The 18397-nt window shown below is 40.6% G+C and overlaps 1 protein-coding gene across 1 annotated transcript in view; it reads right to left on the bottom strand.

Annotated features, from left to right (window-relative positions):
• Positions 1-18397, bottom strand: part of LOC122800901 (putative coiled-coil domain-containing protein 195) — an 88025-nt gene that overhangs the window by 27247 nt on the left and 42381 nt on the right. The window contains exon 2 of the mRNA XM_044070244.1: positions 2500-2755. Coding sequence (XP_043926179.1) covers positions 2500-2755 — 256 coding nt within the window. The remainder of the gene's footprint in view (positions 1-2499; positions 2756-18397) is intronic.

Here is an 18397-nt window from a genome sequence, read left to right as displayed (position 1 = left end):
CACGGCAAGAAAGACTGATGTAATGGCATCAGCTGCATGTTTTATACCCCTGACGACCTGACGTCATGGAAGAAGGGACAGCAACCGACGCAGGATCCAAGACTTTGTTAATCAGGCCGACTGAGGGCTACTGCAATCAGATAACCCAAAAGTGATGACTGCAACAGTGAAACACGAAGAACATCCTTTCATTCCCCACACTGTAGCTAGCAGTATTCTTTATATATCCAATTGTTCCCAACTGAGAATTACCTGTTTGAGTCCTGGGGAAAGTGCTGCCTTATGTAGGAAAAGAACTGTGAGTACTGTCTAACCTGCTGTATTCTTGGTGGAAATGTTTTTGTGTTTTTTTTGGAACATGTGTGTATAAAAGCCAAAATCAAAACTTCCGCAAATATGCACTACTTTGTTTAAGCTCTCTGAATCTGCACTGTGTAGTTTGCATGAGGGTTTGAAATAACATTCCTATGGCCTCCTCTTGGTGGATTCTGCATGTTAATGGCTTCTCCCCAACCTTTGATCCAACTGAAGAGAAACGGCCATAAATGACTTATTCTGCCTCACCCTTTTAATCCTGTGCTACCAGTTATACTGGATTACACATGTAGCAAGTCACAAATAGTTGGTCACCTGGTCATTGGAAAGATAAGTACTGTGAAAATATATGAAAAAATAAAAAAAAACATAGGTTAAAATAATGGTGTTATGGTCAAGGAAAGCAGACACCCAGTACAGGAATGAAAGCAGACTAACAGAAAGGGGATGCTGACAGGTCAAAATTATAAACAGCAGCCTACAGGAAGTAAAAAAAAACAGCCAAGTAATATAACTGTTAGACCAAAGCAGTAGTGTGGCATACTGACCCCAGCAAAACTCACCCCACAACAGTATTATGCTTCAACAGGCAAAGAAAAAAACAAAGCAGGATCACACAACAATGTGAAAAGCACAAAAGTAGACTTATGCAACATACAGGAGTATAGGTCAGCATCATGACCACATGCAGCCACACACAACACGACTCAGGTCAGACAGATCTTTAAGAGTGGAGAGAATATTTACATGATTATGCATGCAGGAGGAAAAATTAACACAGAAGATAGGAGCAACTCACCCTGCCTTCAGCTCTTGATTATATATGAAGTTATTTTAATATTTTAAAGTGGGGAAAACACAATCAACTACAATTAATGACATTTATCTTACACATCCAAAACTGCAGGATAGCATATTGTTTGTCCAATATAACATTTAAAATTAAGATCATTTTATTTCCTGCTTTTTAGAAAAGGACTCACTGTTACCCATTTTTTTAAAAGCAACCTAGTTAATCACAAAATATACTGCCTAATGAAACACTCTTTTCTTTATACCTGGTTGGACAGCAGGGTCGATCCAACTTCCCTATATTCAGCAGCAGTCTTCAGTTTATCTTGTGGGATCCTCACATGTTCTTAGGTAAACATAAAGGCATAATCCCTTCAATATGCCCTGGATCTGTCCAATAATTTTATAACAGTGGGATATGCCTAATAAACTGCCTTTAGGAGGTGTTTAGCTGTATACATCCGTGGTACCCAACCCAACTCAATTGACTTCACTCAACAAAGAGGAACAGTGAGCGTATTGTGAGGTTCTTTGGGCATCTGACATGCTCCTCACTCCTTCCCACCATATGAGCACAATTATAATGCAGAGACCGCTTGTATGACTGATCTCACTGTATAATTCACTACCCAAAGTTCTTCTCCATAGTGGGGGGCTGGGGACACAGAGTGACCAATAAGTTGAGATCTATGTCCACCCCTTGTTTCACGACCACAGTCCAGAACAATACCTGCAGTACTGCCACCACTACCTCAGTCCACTGGTTAAACTCCAGATCCTATCTACCTTCACTCATGAACAAGACCACAAGATCCTTAACACGCCTGCACCTGAAGTAACTGGTTTCCCCTCACCTGGAGACTGCAATCTGCTCTGTTCCAATACAGAATCATCATTTTTGCTCTGGATGTACTGATTTTCATCACTCTTTCTTCACACCCACCAGTGAATCACTCGAGTGCAGAATGGCAATATCTAGCTCTTGAGGCTAATTAGATAACACAATCATTAAAAACAATGAAAATGCAACCCTCACATCCCCACAATGGCTACTCTCCAGACCTGGGATGCACATTGGTGTTATGTTCATTCAAAGGATAATTAGAAAAGGAGATAAGATAGAACTGTTCAACTTAATGCTGTGAATATGGAAACAACTCGCAGCTGTCAGATACAGGGACCAAGTGACACACTGCAGCTATCCTGAGTCACTGCACTGTTGTAACACTTTGCAGGAAAACAATTAAAATGCAAGCTTGATGCAATACAACTAGTTAATCTACAGCTTGTTTGTGTCTGTCTCTGTAAAATATAGCTGTGTTAAAATCTCACATTTTGTCTAACCTTATTCTGTCTCTGACTTCTGTTTTTTTACAGACTGTGTATTATTACCTGCATTTCTGCATGTACTCCTGGATATTTTTCCTCTTGGTAACGTGATGGCTGGACATATAATTTGTTGTTGTTAACTTTGTGAAAATGTCTTCCTTTCTGGTAAGTTCCACAAGAGATGATGTTTCAAGCAAGTTCATCTCCCGCTGTGTCTCCATATCACTCTTGTTTTTAGTGTTTTGTTTGGCATGTGTTCTTCCACGTAGAGAAGGTGGTAATGAGGAAACTGAATACCGCCTCACTGTCATAATATTATCTGTGTATTAGAAAACAGATAAGTACATTTATGCCACATAATTATATAGTATATTCAATACAAAATTAATTAAGTCTGTGCATTAGCAAGAGTGTGGAATTATTAATATGAAATACAAGATAAAAGTCTTCTCGGATCCTTCATTTTTAGTGGTCATGCACAGTTAATATTCCATGATTCCCTGATATGAGATGGAAAGATAATTTTCTGAATTCCACATGGATCATATAATGATTGCAGTAGAATTTGAAAACTGTCTTCCCATGGCAGGCAAAGCCCTGTAACTCCAATCTACCTCATCCCCTCAGAATTGCCTTTACTAATGTAATCAACTTTGAGGTGGCTGCACCTTGTGGAAGGGGAACTTTCCAATAGACAGCTCTTCAAAATGGGTGTTGTTTGTCACTCAAGAAGTACTGTAAAAACATTCAGCTCAAAGATGGGCTTTAAACATATTCTACATATTTTGCTCAGTATAGGTTAATGGGTGCACGTTTAATTACCTTCTGTTTATACACTGATACAATGCTGAAAACCTGAGCCTTCCTTTACTTCACTTACTGTAAGATCTTGTATACGAAAGCAGTTAAACAAATCAAGAGAGAGAGATGGGAATGTGCATATTCAAAGCTGCAGAGAATCACATGCATAAAGTCAGTTCTGCACCACTAGCTAAGGTCAGAAAGCTTTGGGTTTATACTGTTTAGAATACTAATATAATAAAAAGGTATCCACTTTCTTAGTGACACCTGTGCTACTAATGTCATGCATCAATAGACTCCTATTGCTCTTATTTCCTTTAGAAAACTATAGGATAGTGGCAGGTTGAAGTATGAACTTATAAACTGTTACAGTTTAGTACATTATATTAGGAACATGGTAGCTATTACTCAAACTGCTATATGCTATGACTTATTGCTCCCATACAGCAGGAAAGATACTCTAAGTAAAAATGTTTAAAAATACTACAGTAACCTTTTCTTCTTGCCTCTTGCACTTTATTGATGATACATGTCACGTTCCATTCCTGTTGCACAATTCCCATTGAATGTGTTTTTATTTTTTATCTGTTTACTTTGTTAACTGGGTCATCCATTTGGTATGGCACTTATTATCAGTAGAGGTCTGGGAATACTAGATTAAATGACTTACTTAGAATCACACAGTAGGCACATGAAATGTGTGACAATGAAGACAAAACAGAATACAATCACTAGCAGTTTGTAGCCTTAATCCTGTGCACAAAACTGTCTAATAATACTTGATGCAGTACATATTTACATGAACCAGTGCAAGTCCATTCAGATTTATATTGCATATACTAATGGACAACTCTATGGACGAACTGCGTAGTGTAGTCTGTTTCATATATGTTCATGAAGCCATGCCTCTGAATCGTTAACTACCAATACCGTGCGTGCAGATCAGCACTTTATTGTAGTAGTTAACATGTTGGTACATGCACTTACACACACAGCCCTCCCCCAACACACATCACAATCACACATGCACTTACACACACAGCCCTCCCCCAACACACATCACAATCACACTTGCACTTACACACACAGCCCTCCCCCAACACACATCACAATCACACTTGCACTCACACATACAGCCCTACCCCAACACACATCACAATCACACTTGCACTCACACACACAGCCCTCCTCCCACACACATCACAATCACACTTGCACTCACACACAGAGCCCTACCCCAACACATATCCCAGTTGCATGCACACACACAGCCTTCCTCCCACACACATCACAATCACACTTGCAGTCACACACACAGCCCTCCCCCCACACACATCACAATCATTCTTGCACTCACACACACAGCCATCCCCCCACACGCACACATCACAGTCACACATGTACTCACACATACAGCCCTCCCACACACACATCACAGTCACAATGTAGTCACACACATTGCCCTCCCCAACACACATTACAGTCACAAATGCACTCATACAGCCCTCCCCCCACATGCATCACAGTCACACATGCACTCACACATACAGCTGTCCCCCACACATCACAGACACACATGTACTCAAACACACGGCCCTCCCCCACACATATCACAGTCACACATGCACTCACACATACAGCCCTCCCCCACACAGATCACAGTCACACATGTACTCGCATACACAGCCCCCCCACAAACATCACAGTGACATATGCACTCACACACACAGCCCTCCTCCCCCCACACATGCCTCCCAGCACTATCTATCCTCTACCATGAAAGATAAAGACAAGCTTTTGGCTATGCTCATAACACAAGTGGCCATGTTAATTTGAAGAGCCAAGCGACTCCCTGAATTACTTGGCTGCATAAATACAGTACAGTTGTGTACTCTTACCATAAATGTAGATGTTCGAGTGTATTCACTGTTGCAGTCATCTCACTTGTGTTATCTGCCTGCAGATAGCCCTCAGTCGGCCCGAATACCAGAGACTTAGTATTTCTGCATTGGATGCTGTTGCTCCTGGACTGATGTCAGGTCGTCAGGGTATAAAACAGGCAGCTGACGCCATTACATCAGTTTTTCTTGCCCCAAATGTCAGGAGCCCCCCAATAGGAAGCTAGGTTATGGTGGGGAAAACACCACCAGTAAAAAGTCAATACCAATAACAATACCCCAAAAGGGGTTAGTAATAGCCATATATAGGAGAGAGAGAGAGAGAGAGAGAACCAGGGGGGCTGGAGGGAGGGAAACCAGGACTGCAACAGTGAATACTTGAACATCTACATTTATGGTAGGTGTACAAAACTGTACTATGTTCTTCGTGTATCACTGTTGCAGTCATCACACTTGGGTGGATTCTCAAAGCTGAAGAAGGGTGGAGACAGTCAAGAAGACTTAGGGCTGGTATGCTTTGCAAGACTGCTGCAGCAAATCCTGCCCTGGATTTGGAAAAGATAGGCAGGTGGTAATGCTTAGTGAAGGTGTGTACAGAACTCCAGGTAGCAGTCTCCAGGATATCCCTGGTTTGGACTCCCCTGAAAAATGCTGTAGAGGTAGATGTTGCCCTAGTGGAATGTGTTCTGACCCCCTGAGGGTTTGATTTCCCATGGTGCTTGTAGCAGAAATGGATGCAGTGTGCTATCCATTTGGAAATAGTTTGTTTTGAAATGGCCTTGCCCTCTGCCTCTGTTGCAAAGCTGACTAGTAGCTGGTCATATTTTCTTAAGGGCTTAGTCCTATCAAGGTAGAATCTGAGCTGTCTGTGCACATCCAAGGAGTGCAGGATCCTTTCCCCTTTATTTTGAGGATTAGGGAAGAAGGCTGGCAAATGGATGGATTGATTGAGAGCCACACTGGACACCACTTTAGGCATAAAGGAAGGGTTAGTCCTGAGGGAAACCCTGTCAGCATGGAAAATAATGAAGGGTTCCACAGCCATCAGTGCTTGTAGCTCAGACACTCTTCTAGCTGAAGTGATGGCCAGAAGCAAGGCTTTTTCCAAGAGAGGAACTTTAACTCTGCTGATGCAGCAGGTTCAAAGGGGGAAGTGTGAGCTTTTCCAGTACAAAGTTAAGGTCCCAAGCAGGAGTGGGTGCTCTCCTTGGTGGTCTTAAGTTGTTTGCCTCTCTCAGGAACTGTCTGATAAGAGGGTGCAAGAAGAGAGGTGGCTCAGTGTTGTAATGAGCCAAAATGGCTGAGGCATGGATCTTAATGGAGGAGAAGGACAGGCCTCTGTGGAGTAGATCTGCTAAGTAATCCAGGATTAGAGGCAGGGAGGGCAGTGTTGTGTCCTTTCCTTTAGACTGAATCCATCAGCAGAACCTTTTCCACTTATCAGCATAGGATTTTCTTGTACTGGGTCTTCTGGCTTCAAGAATGACATCCAGCACCTGTTTGCCTAAGGTCGCTGGGGAGAATTCAAGGAATAAGCTAGACTGCAAGATTTAGGGTTTGCAGTTATGGATGCTGAATCTGCCCCTCCTGCTGAGAGAGGAGAGTTGGATTCTGATGTAGGTGCCAGGGTGACATCGATGTCAGGCTGTGCAGGAGTGGGTACCAGTGCTGGTGTGGCCAGTCCGGGGCAATCAGAATTGTCCTTGATCTGTCCTGTCTTATCTTGAGTAATACTCTTGAAAGGAGGGGCAGAGGGGGGAAGGCATAGATTGAGAGATTTGCCCACTGAAAAGATAGGGCATCCACTTTCCAGGCCCTGTTGTGAGGATTCCTGGTGCAGAATTTGCTGAGCTGGTAGTTGTAGGCGGAGGCAAAGAGATCCACCTCTGGGGATCCCCATTTCTGGATCAGAAGGTTGAAGGTGCTGTGCTCCAATTGCCACTCGTGGGTCTAGGAGATTTCTGCTTAAGTCGTCTGCCAGTAAGTTTTGTTTGCCTGGCAGGAATTAAGCTTGCAGATGGACTTGAATGTCCAAGGCTGTGTTCCACAGGGCCATGGCTAGCCTGCAGAGTGGGTGGGAATGGGTTCCCCCCTGCTTGTTGATGTACCACAAAACTGTTGTGTTGTCTGTTTTTATTAGCAGTTGTCCTGGAAAGATTAGGGATCTGAGAACTGTCAGGGCATTTTGAACAGCTAGCATCTCTTTTTGGTTGATGTGCAGATGAATTTGACTTGGGCTCCAGTGGCCCTGAATACATATACTGTCCATGTGTGCCCCCCAGGCATAGTCTGATGCATCTGTGGTTAGGGTCTGGGTGGTTTGGGGTTGAGCAAATGGCAGTCCCTTGTGGTGGTTGCATGCTTCTGCCCACCAGAGGAATTCTGTCCTTAGACAGGGTATGATAGGAATGACTGTTTCCAGGTCCTGAGAATGTTGGCACCAAAGACTTTTTAAGTACCTTTGGAGTTTTCTCATATGCAGTCTTGCATATGGAATCAGCAGTATACATGAAGCCATGAACCCTAGGGCTTGCAGCATTTTTCTTGCAGATAGCTGGGTTCTGGTGGCCATTTGTTTGAAGTAGTCTGTCAGATAGACTTGTTTTTCTGTGGTGAGGAATGCCATCTGGGAAGTTGTGTCCAAGCTTGCTCCCAGGAATACAATCCTTTGACTGGGTACCAGTTTTTATTTCTTTTTGTTGATGGTGTACCCCAAGGAAGTGAGAAGGTTTTTCACAAATGTCAGGTGCTGCAGCAGCAATTCCTGACTGTCTGCCTGAATTAGGCAGTCATCCAAGTACGGGTAAATTTGGATATTTCTCTGCCTGCAGTGTGCAATGGCTGGAGCCAGGCATTTTGTGAATACTCTGGGCGCAGTAGATAAGCCAAAGGGAAGTGCAGAGAACTGATAATGCATAGACCCTGCCCTGAAACGTAGATACTTCCTACATGATTCCCTTAATGGGGATATGCAGATAGGCTTCTTTTAAGTCTAGGGTGACTAACCAGGCATCCTTGGCTAGCATAGAAAGAAGCTGTTGCAGGGTAAGCATCTTGAATTTTGTTACCATCAGGAAGGTGTTGAGAATGGAAAGATCCAGGATTGGGTGCCAAGAGCCCTCTTTCCTGGGTACAGTTGGTACCAGGAAGAGTTTGGAGTAGAATCCTTGACCCTTCTGTTCTACTGGAACTGGCTGAATAGCTCTGATATTGAGCAGGGAAAGTACTTGGTTTTGAGCCTCTGCCCACTGGTTTGGAGGAAGGTCTGGAAACCCGCTTGGGGTTGGCAGTGAATGGAAATAAAATTTGTACCCCTGGGATACAATGTTGAGGACCCACTGGTCCTGAGTGATGGACATCCAGTTTTTTGCATGAAGGGCAAGTTTTTCTCCTAAGGGCACAAGCAATTCGGCAGGGATGGGGAGTGGAGTAAAGAAGTCATTGTGAGCTTTTTCTGTAAGGAGGTGGCTTTCCACTCCCTGCTTTAGGGATGGGGGCACTCCATTGCTTAGATCTCTGCATACCCTGAGACTGAAGTCTGGGTGGTCTGTTTCCCCTGGGTCTGGTTTGAGAAGGCCTGGAGGGGGATGGAATAGACCAGTGTTTGGAAGGGCAATGCCTACTGAATCTAGGGGATTGCAGTTGTAACAATTCTTTAGCAGTCTGCAAAGACTTAGCTTTTTCTTCCATCTTTTTAAGAATCTCTTCTGCTTTGGTGCCAAACAAGCAGTCCTTATTCAAAGGAGCTTCTAGTAACTTTGATTTGACATGGTCTTGCAAGGTCTCCTCCTTCAGCCAAGCATGTCTTCTCAGTACAGAGCCAGTGACAGCTGCCTGGCAAGATGCTTCTAGGGCATCAAAGCCACACTGCAAAGTATGCTTGCTGACTTGGCTTGCAGAGTGCATAATCTCCTGCAGTTCTTGATTTTCTGCACAGTCTGAAAAACTTGCCACTTTTTGTTTAATAAGTTCCATAATATGTTGCTGGTACTTCAGCATGTGAAACTGACAATTCAATGCCCTAATAGCAAGAGTTGCAGAGGTATATACCTTCTTACCCCATCTGTCCAAAGCTCTGGAATCCCTGTCTGAAGGGGTGGGATTCTTGGGTGTAGTAGCCTTGATACCTTTAGGCCCCTGGGAAATGATCTCTGGATCAGCAGTAGGATTCTTGAAAAGAAATGTGTGAGTGTCAGGTACTCTGAAGTACCTGTCTGGTTTCCTAGGGGCAGGAGGTAAAGTGTCAGGAGTAAGACTGGATTCCATAAAAAACATCATCCACAACATCCAGGACAGGGGGTATTGCTAAGGGCCTGTGTTGAGGTATCTCTAGAAATTCTCTAAGGGCCTGTGTTGAGGTAGCTCTAGAAATTCTCTGAGTCTCTTTTTGGACTGAGGATAGTCTTGGCATTCCCAGTGGAAATGTTCTCGTAAGGTATGCAAGGTTTCACCAAAAGAAAAATCCTCTGGAGGGGAGGCAGAGGGAATGGATTCCTCTGCATCTGAATCCTCATAAGCAGATAAGGGCATGTCTTCATAATCAGAAATTTCAGAGTCATTGGACTCCTGGTCTGTAGAAGCTGAAGGGGACTGGACTCTTTGCCTCTTAGCAGGGGAAGTCTGACTTCCCCTAATCAGCATAATAAGGTCTTCAGCCATTCTAAGCATTTGTTTTTGTGGCATGGGAGCAGGTGCATGCGCTTTCGTCATCGGTTTTCTAGGTGTAGTGAGTACTCTGGGCCTAAGAAATTCGGTAGTTTTGGTTAAAAAAGAAGTCATCGGTTTGAGTTGAACACCGGTTGAGTGAATAGCTGCCTTAGAAGCTGGTGCCTGTTCAGTGGCTCCAGACCCATCCAAGGTAGAGACATACACAGGTTCCATAGTCGATGAAGAGTCTCGCAACATACCGGACTCCGAATGGGTCTCAGTAGAGGCCTGCAAATCCATTGAAGCGGGCATCAGGGGCTGTGAAAGCACCTCACTGAGTACCAGCAGACTGGTGACTAGCTTAACTGAAGTGTCATCAGCAGTTTTGGACCTATGCGGTCTGTCTCTGTCTTTATCTTTACGTTTTTTGGAATATCGGTAATCGGATGGCTTACTGAAGCCATTTCAGAATATGGAGATCGAGAGCGAAGGAATTTAGCGACAAAGAGAGCTCGACGATGAATGGTTCAGGCGTTAAATAAGGCACAAAACCGACAGCGAGGGACGTCATGGTCTGGGCTTAAACAGGTGACACAGTAAGAATGAAAATCTCTGTGAGGTATTTGCTTTCCACAGGCAAGACAATTGTTAACTTTTTCTGACGTCGGTTAGAGCAAGAAAAAAGCATCCCCAACAGGGTACTTAGCTTTTGAAGACTTCAGGATTATTAAATTCGTAAACGAAAATTCAGGTAGCGACCGACCGGCACTTGCGAACCGCTTCTGCTTCAAGCTCCTCGGCAAGAAAGACTGATGTAATGGCGTCGGCTGCCTGTTTTATACCCTGATAACCTGACGTCAGTCCTGGAGCGACAGCATCTGACGCAGAAATACTAAGTCTCTGGTATTCGGGCCGACTGAGGGCTACCTGCAGGCAGATAACTCAAGTGTGATGACTGCAATAGTGAAACATGAAGAACATCTTATTACAGGCGGTTCTGAGGGAATGCACATTGCTAATTAGCATATGCCTATCACCTGGAATGCCTTATAAGCATCTAGCAGAGCCACAGAGACAGCCCACTGTGGTGCTGCACTTCCTCATGAAAAACTACCATAGTAGGGCTGTCTCTGAATACAGAAAGGTTATACAAGCTGCACACCTCAGGTACACCTCCGGGTTAACCTTGATTAATTTGCTTCATAAATTAAGTATTTTACAAAAGTTCTTTGTCCTCCTTTATGTTTCTGGCTTCCATTTTGTAAAGTATAGCACAAATTTCACCATCCAGGCTAAACTTTCACCTTCATATTATCTGCACAACAGTGGAATGGTAGAGGATCTAGAACATGCTTGGAATCCAACATACTGTGATCTAGCAGCTTGTGTAAATATGTATATAATTCTTACTGAATTAGTATCTTGACCTAGTTGTAACAGAGAATAGTCTTTACTTCACTTATCTATTTTAAATTGCTGTTTCTGATTTCTGTGTACTGCAGGGTACCCAGTAATACATACTGTAAATACACAAACAAGTTAGTACTTATTCTACTTTTACTTATTTGCTTTATGTATTGCAAACTACACGATTTATATACTGTACATTTCTGTATTTTTAGGTGCTTTTTGACCCAAGTTTCCACCAAAAATAGCTTATATCAAGTCAGACTTTCTTGGTCAACTAATAAAATAAAGATATAATAAAAATGCAAAAAGTCAGCCAGATAAACACCATCCACAGAAGTTAAACACGGCTTGCAGTATCAAAAAATAAAGATATTCCAAGGTAGTTCAGAAATGATACAGACGCGGACTTCTGCAAACAGCCCAATTTTAATAAAAAGTTAGCGCTTTCACCGTACAGGCTTCATCAGACATTAAAAATGTGTTCAAACCAACAAGTTAAATAGTATCACAACTACTCCCATACGTTAAAATGCATCTGACATCACACAGAGCTAATTAATGGATCATATAAAATGCTAACACAAATCTACACACATTCACACAAATAAAGCTGGTTCATAAATGATAAAAACTAAGTGCAAAACATAAATAATACATGTATAGAATGTATAAAATGTATAAAAGAACTATAAAGCGTACATATATATATATATTATGCTCGTGTATGATTTAAATAAATATATATAAATAGCTAGATATATCAAACTCTAACAGTTCAATAACTAGCATAAGTCATAGAGAATTAGAGGTATAAACATTCATAGTGGGCCATTACGGCCAGCATTAAAATACCTTCTATTAACAGCCAACCTCCTGCTACGGAGAATAGGTTTGAGCGGTACCTTATCATTAAGGCCAGGTACCTTATCGGCCCTAAGCTTAACTATCCATCTCAATTCACACTCCTCTGTATATGTTCTAATGTCACCCCCACATAGACTGGGTCTAACAAACTGCACAACAGAGAAAATAAAAGTGTGTGTGAGGCCAAGGGCACTGTTATGTTTAGCCAAGACGGTGGACTCAGAGCCCATATGTATATGATATGTGTGTTCCCTTATACGTTCACGTAATTTCCGATTGGTCTTACTTATGCAGAATGCCTCAACAGGACACACATCTGGCTAGGTGCACTAAATTTTCACTCTGGCAATTGGTGGCTGTGGATGGTGTTTATCTGGCTGACTTTTTACCTTTTGGTGGTGCCCTTTTCTATATAATAAAAACGGTTTATGTTTGAATATAACAACTAGGATAAATCCATTAAAGCTACATAGATGCTCAGTTGTCAAAGGCCTTAGTTAACATAATTTAACATGTATAGCTAGTTTTAAAGAGTTGGACTAACATTTATTAAGCTAAATTGCAGCATATCTGCATTATTCCTATAAACTGTACACACAGATATTGCCTCTTTTAATTTTTACTTTAAAGTTTGCAGAGAATGAATTTTAATCTACTGAGTGTTTAAGTACCCTATGTTCTTTTTCATCTGATATACATACAGGGACAATGTTTGCCTTCTTTCTGTCCTGAACCTTTTTATCAATCAGAGTTATTTCTTACAGACAGCTGTTCTGGGAAATATTTTAATATGCATTTTCCTATACCATCTCTTCATATATTATCCCATTTTGTTTGAGAGAATTATTAAATTACAACATAGTTAAACATATTAACAAAACAGTAATGCAGGCTACATGTGTTTAACTAATGTGACTTTAACTAGAACTGGATTTGGTGATTATGTTTGATCCAATACTGATTCTGTTGAGTATCAGACAGCAAGTACTGTGAGTGAGACTACTAAACTTTGCAGGTAGGAAAGTTTGCCCTTAACCCTTCAGTGCTGTGAGTGTTATTATCATTGAAAATACAGGATGATGCAATGTGCAAAGGGTTTATCCCCACTAAAAAAAAATTGTTTTAGCTTTGTTGTGAAAGAAGACCCTCTCTGGGATTCAGAATGAATTCCACTGTGGGTGGGAAGAGCTGCGTCCAAAAGGGACTGTTTCGATCACAAGAAAAATATCAACAACATAAAAATCTGGGAGCAAATTTTTAATATTATTTTGGCTTAAGAGGTTACTATCCACTTTTTCTCGGGAACCAGAATATAGTCTAAATCAACCTTAGATTAGACAGAAAATGTACAGAAAAGACAGATTGTTGGCTTGGATTTGTTAATGTTGGATTTTTTTTTATTTATTTTTTTTTAATTATTTTCCTTTTGATTGTTAGTGCTGTACCTTTGATCAATACATGAGGTTGATATATATGTGAAATTAACCAGTGGAAGCATTTTGTATATATTGTATATAATGTGTGAATTTGTAATATGGTTGTGAAAAATAATAAAAAATGATTATTGAAAAAAAAAAAAAAACAAAAGGGACTGTTTCTGTGATTGTGGAAAATGTGAATCAGAGACATCTTATCTGCAATGAAGAAAGACCTCATTACTGACTAATATGCGTGTCTGTGAATTACATGGTGCTAGTCAGTGGTGAGCAGCTCTGGTGGCCCATGCATCATGCTGAAACAAGACACCCCCCTCAGCCATTCTCCCAGACACACATACATATATTCAAACACAAGCATACATACCACCATGCTTTCTAACTGTCTCTAAGATTACAGAATGCCTCTGATGTATTCTCTCATTTTTTTCACTGTGCCTCATAAATCACAGATGATTGCTGTCAGTCAATAATGCCAGACATTAGAGTTTCACCCTTCTCAGTGTACTGAAACTAACACATTGCTGTGTTGACTTTTTAAGTGTCTCTGAGTGATACTTCAAAATTATCCCTGTGGTCATCTAGTGATCCTCCTGGCTTTGTCCAGAAGTCTTTAACATGACCGTTTATAGAGATATGATGACCCCCATATAGATATATCCCCATCCCTTATAACTGACCCTGGTTTTGCCCCTGCTTTGTTCCTCATAACTCTAAGACTATTACAGTCACTCTATTATTCCAGACATTAAAAGTGTCACACTTCTTATAGTTCAGAAAATATAATTAATCTACAATAGTCTGAATTGTTAATTAACTGTCTGGCATGCCACAGGAACAGGTTTTTCAACTTTTCCACCATTTAATGATACTTTGTTTAGCTGGCAATATAATATTCAAGTTACGTCATTGTTGTCTAATAGTAGTGCAGAGGACCAAAACTCTATTAGGGCACTGTTTTTGTGTGCCATGGGTACAGGGTTCAAACCTTTTCCCTGTTCTTCTTTTACCTTGTTATGTGACTTAGGGTAATATTGAAACAGCATCCCTGTAGTGGTGGCTCAGAGAACTAAGGCTTTGTAGTGCTAACCAACTGCTTTGCATGTTGAGGGTAAAGGTTTTGAAGCTCTTTCCCTGTTGTTAACTTTGTAAATGACTTGAGTACTAAATTGCTCATATTTCAAAACTGTTGTTCTTTTAATTTTTTAAGTCAGCTTAAATCATACCTGGTGTCTAGTGCCCCCCCCCATTCATCTTTCTTGCTGAAATACTGTTGTTCTATTAACTGTTTTTAGTGACCTTAGAGTACTATTTTAAGATTACAGCTGGTGTCTAGTGTTCCCCCTGCCCTATATGTCTTTCATGTTGCAAAACCATCATTCCATTAACTTTTTGAGTAACCTTAGTGCGTTATTTAAACATTATCCTTGGAGTCTAGGATCCCATCACTTCATGTATCCTTTATGCTGCAAATCTGTTGTTGTGTTAACTTTTTAAAGGACCTACATTTCCCTGGTGTCTAGAATCACCCCCACTCAATATTACAGAAGTTGCTCATTTGTCTAGAGGAGTTTAGAGGTATGGCATTTCCCTCCACACAAACACATAGACATACAGTCAAGCCCCCCAATTACACTCTCGACACACTCACCCATTCACCTTCTCTAACATGCATGCACACACAAATACACACACACACACACACACACACACACACACACACACACACACACACACACACACACACACACACACACACACACACACACACCTGCTCTACCTACCCCCCTCATTAACCCCCTTTACTTCAACCACCAAAGGAGACCCACAGTCACAGATACACACACATACAAACACTTTCATCTGAGGCCAGTTATCTCTCTGCATACACTCACACATGCATACACAAGTGCACTCCCCTACTATCTGTCTTCTAAACTCCCCAGCACTTATCTCAAATGTGATCTCACCCATTGATGAATGTGAACTTTTCGCCTGTGCTGACACAAGGCTAATTAGCATAGACTGCACCCCAAAATGCCTCATTAGCATACAGCTAAGCTGTGGATATGACCCACCAAAGTGATCTAACAGACCACGTAGGATCCCTGCAGTGACCCTTTCTTACTCTGGCCTCATTGTCTACTGCTAACTTAGTGGTACTGCATAATTCAGTTTGAAAATTTAATATGAACTCCAATAAAGGGCCTTCTCAAGTGTTATATGATCCTTATTGCATCTTATGATAAGCTCCATAATATTATGTTGTTATTTTCTGAAGAGTTCGCTTACCCCCAGGGTTTTAATTTTATCTCTCCTATATGCCTAACATCTTACTCTTTCTTAATAAGATGCCTTTTTAGCTGATTTAAATCACACATTGAAAAGCAATCAGTCATCTGCTGTGTAATATACTTACTTCTCCTTTCTTCCAGTTTATGTTAAGTATATTAATTTCCTCCATAATAATGATACAATTTCCCATATAATTATGAGCATATCTTGTCTATTAGATTCTGAGGCATACTTCTTATAGTATTAGGAATTCTATGACAAAACATCAAATTTTCCATGCTTTCTTGCTCACACTTTGTAAGCAAATAATATTTTTGACACCAAATGCATCAAAAATGTACTCTTTTAAATTAGTAAACATTCTTCACAAAGATTACGGCTTGCTCCTATTATTTTTATCAACCCTGTGTTTTAATGTTAGATTATGAACCTCCGGAATCTGGAGCTGAAAATTTTAAGTGACTTGTTTATTTGTATTAACAATACCACAGAATTTTATACTTAATAACTGCGGTGGTGGTGCTGCGGTAGTGTTGTCTCCTCATAGCCAGATGTTGTCAGTTCGATTCTCAGCTAAAGCGTCTTCTGTATGGAGGCATACATGAATGGGACGTGCCTTCATTGAAGGTTGTGCATCAGGGCTGGTAACGCGGTACGTAAAAATCCACTACCAATCATTAGCGGACCGGAGTTCCGCTGTGGTGACCCCTAACTGGGAAAAGCCGAAAGACACAAACAAACAGAATTTCATACTTAACTGCGAGAAGAAATAGTAGGGCTGTTTCTGACATGTAGGCCTGAAAGCTACAGCTTCATCAGCCCCTTTGTTAATCTGGCCATGCTGTATGTTGGCATCTCAAAGTCCCATGCGAGTTCCTCTTCCAAGACTTTGTCACCATGCATAAGCTTATATTTTGTGTTCCAGTTAAATTTAAAATCTAAATCCACTCAGTGAAGCAAGGATTACAAAAGGTTTAGCGCTTTAATTTCCTAACCGGAAACTTTTTCAGAACAACATAATTACACATAGCTCACTAATTTATAGTCCGAATTAATTCTGACTATAAATTAATAAATTAGTGAGCTATGTGTAATTATGTTGTTCTGAAGAAGTTTCCGGTTAGGAAATGAAAGCGCTAAACCTTTTGTAATCTTTGCTTCACTGAGTGGATTACATTTGGTTCGATTTTGAACAAACAGTGAGTCTGCCTTTATTGAGATCCTGTGCTCCGAGATTTTTACATTTATTGGTTTTTCTTTGTCTCTGTGGTCCATTGGTTTTGTGTTCGATTTTAAATTCCTTGAACTTTTAAATGATATTTTGTTTTCATTTTCATTTGCCTGCCTTTCCCTTGTACTTAAGCTAGAAATATAAGTCACCATTCTCCTTTCTAACTTTCTTTCTCAGATTTTTCTAAATCTTTCAGGAGTCTGTTCTGTATCTTGTTCAGTGAGGTGTATCCCTCCATTGGCCCATACTCACACTGTGTTGTTCATATGCACTTACCGTTGTATGTAACTCACCATTGTCTTAACTCAGCAGTTAGTAACTTAACTCCTTTTTCTTCTCCTCATGCAAAAGACACAGAGAAAGGAGAAAAAACAAACAAACAAATGATACTTATACAAATGACTGAGCAGTTTCTGAAATGATTAAAATATGCTTTGTATCAGAGTTGTTCTTTCTTATATACTGGGGCAAAATAATGTGGGCATATGTCTATGATTTAGAAATCATCATGTGCTGTCTTTGAGTTAGATGATGTAACGTTGCCAAGCAGCTCAAACAATGTGCACGTCTGTATTAAGGATAATTTTTGTATGCTAATAAAAGGTGATCTAGTTTAGCAAAACAGTTTCAAAATTAGCACATAACTTTAAAAATCAGTGCTCAAGTGGTAATGAATGTCACAATTAGTGAAATGTCACTTAGCGAGTTCTGCTTCATCAAGAAAGGATTTCATTAAAATGTCCATTTGCTTCCATTAAAAAAGCCTCTGTCATATAAATGCAAATGTCAAGCGTGCTACATTCATCTAGTCCATTCTGTTGTGTTATCACATCATCTAAAGTCTCCCATCATAAAAAATATTAAATGTTCGGCATGATATAATTGGAATATCTCCTGTACGAAAGTAATGATTTACTCCTTATTGTCAATCACTTCTGGGGAGGATATTTTAGGGATTTACCTTTTCCCTTCAAGACAGTATGACTTCAGAGATGGTATATATAATATTATCAGGAAAGTGGGGATGCAGCCCCCAACATGAGAGGTATAGAACACTTGCACCTTGTTAAAAAGCTGTTATGTATGTGTTTCTTAGTTTTGAATGTGCTTTGGGTTTGAGTGTTTCCAGTGTTTTATAAGGTGATCACAAATGTGCCAGACTTTCATTAAGAAGCTATTCAATCCTTTTTTAGTTTCAAATGAAAATATTTACACTATGAAACATTTCATATTAAGATCACATTACAGCTTATATACGCTGGAGAAAAAATCCTGCCTATATAATGAGAAGATATTTCCTCAACACCTGTCAGTTTTCAAGCAACTCACCATTAGGTTTTATGTAGCCTTAGGCTAAATAGTCTCTTTTTGTGGCTGTA

Source organism: Protopterus annectens, chromosome 4.part1 (genome assembly GCF_019279795.1).
Source record: "Protopterus annectens isolate FY-2018-M chromosome 4.part1, PAN1.0, whole genome shotgun sequence".
NCBI lineage: Eukaryota > Metazoa > Chordata > Ceratodontiformes > Protopteridae > Protopterus > Protopterus annectens.
This window is presented reverse-complemented; position numbering and strand designations above follow the sequence as displayed.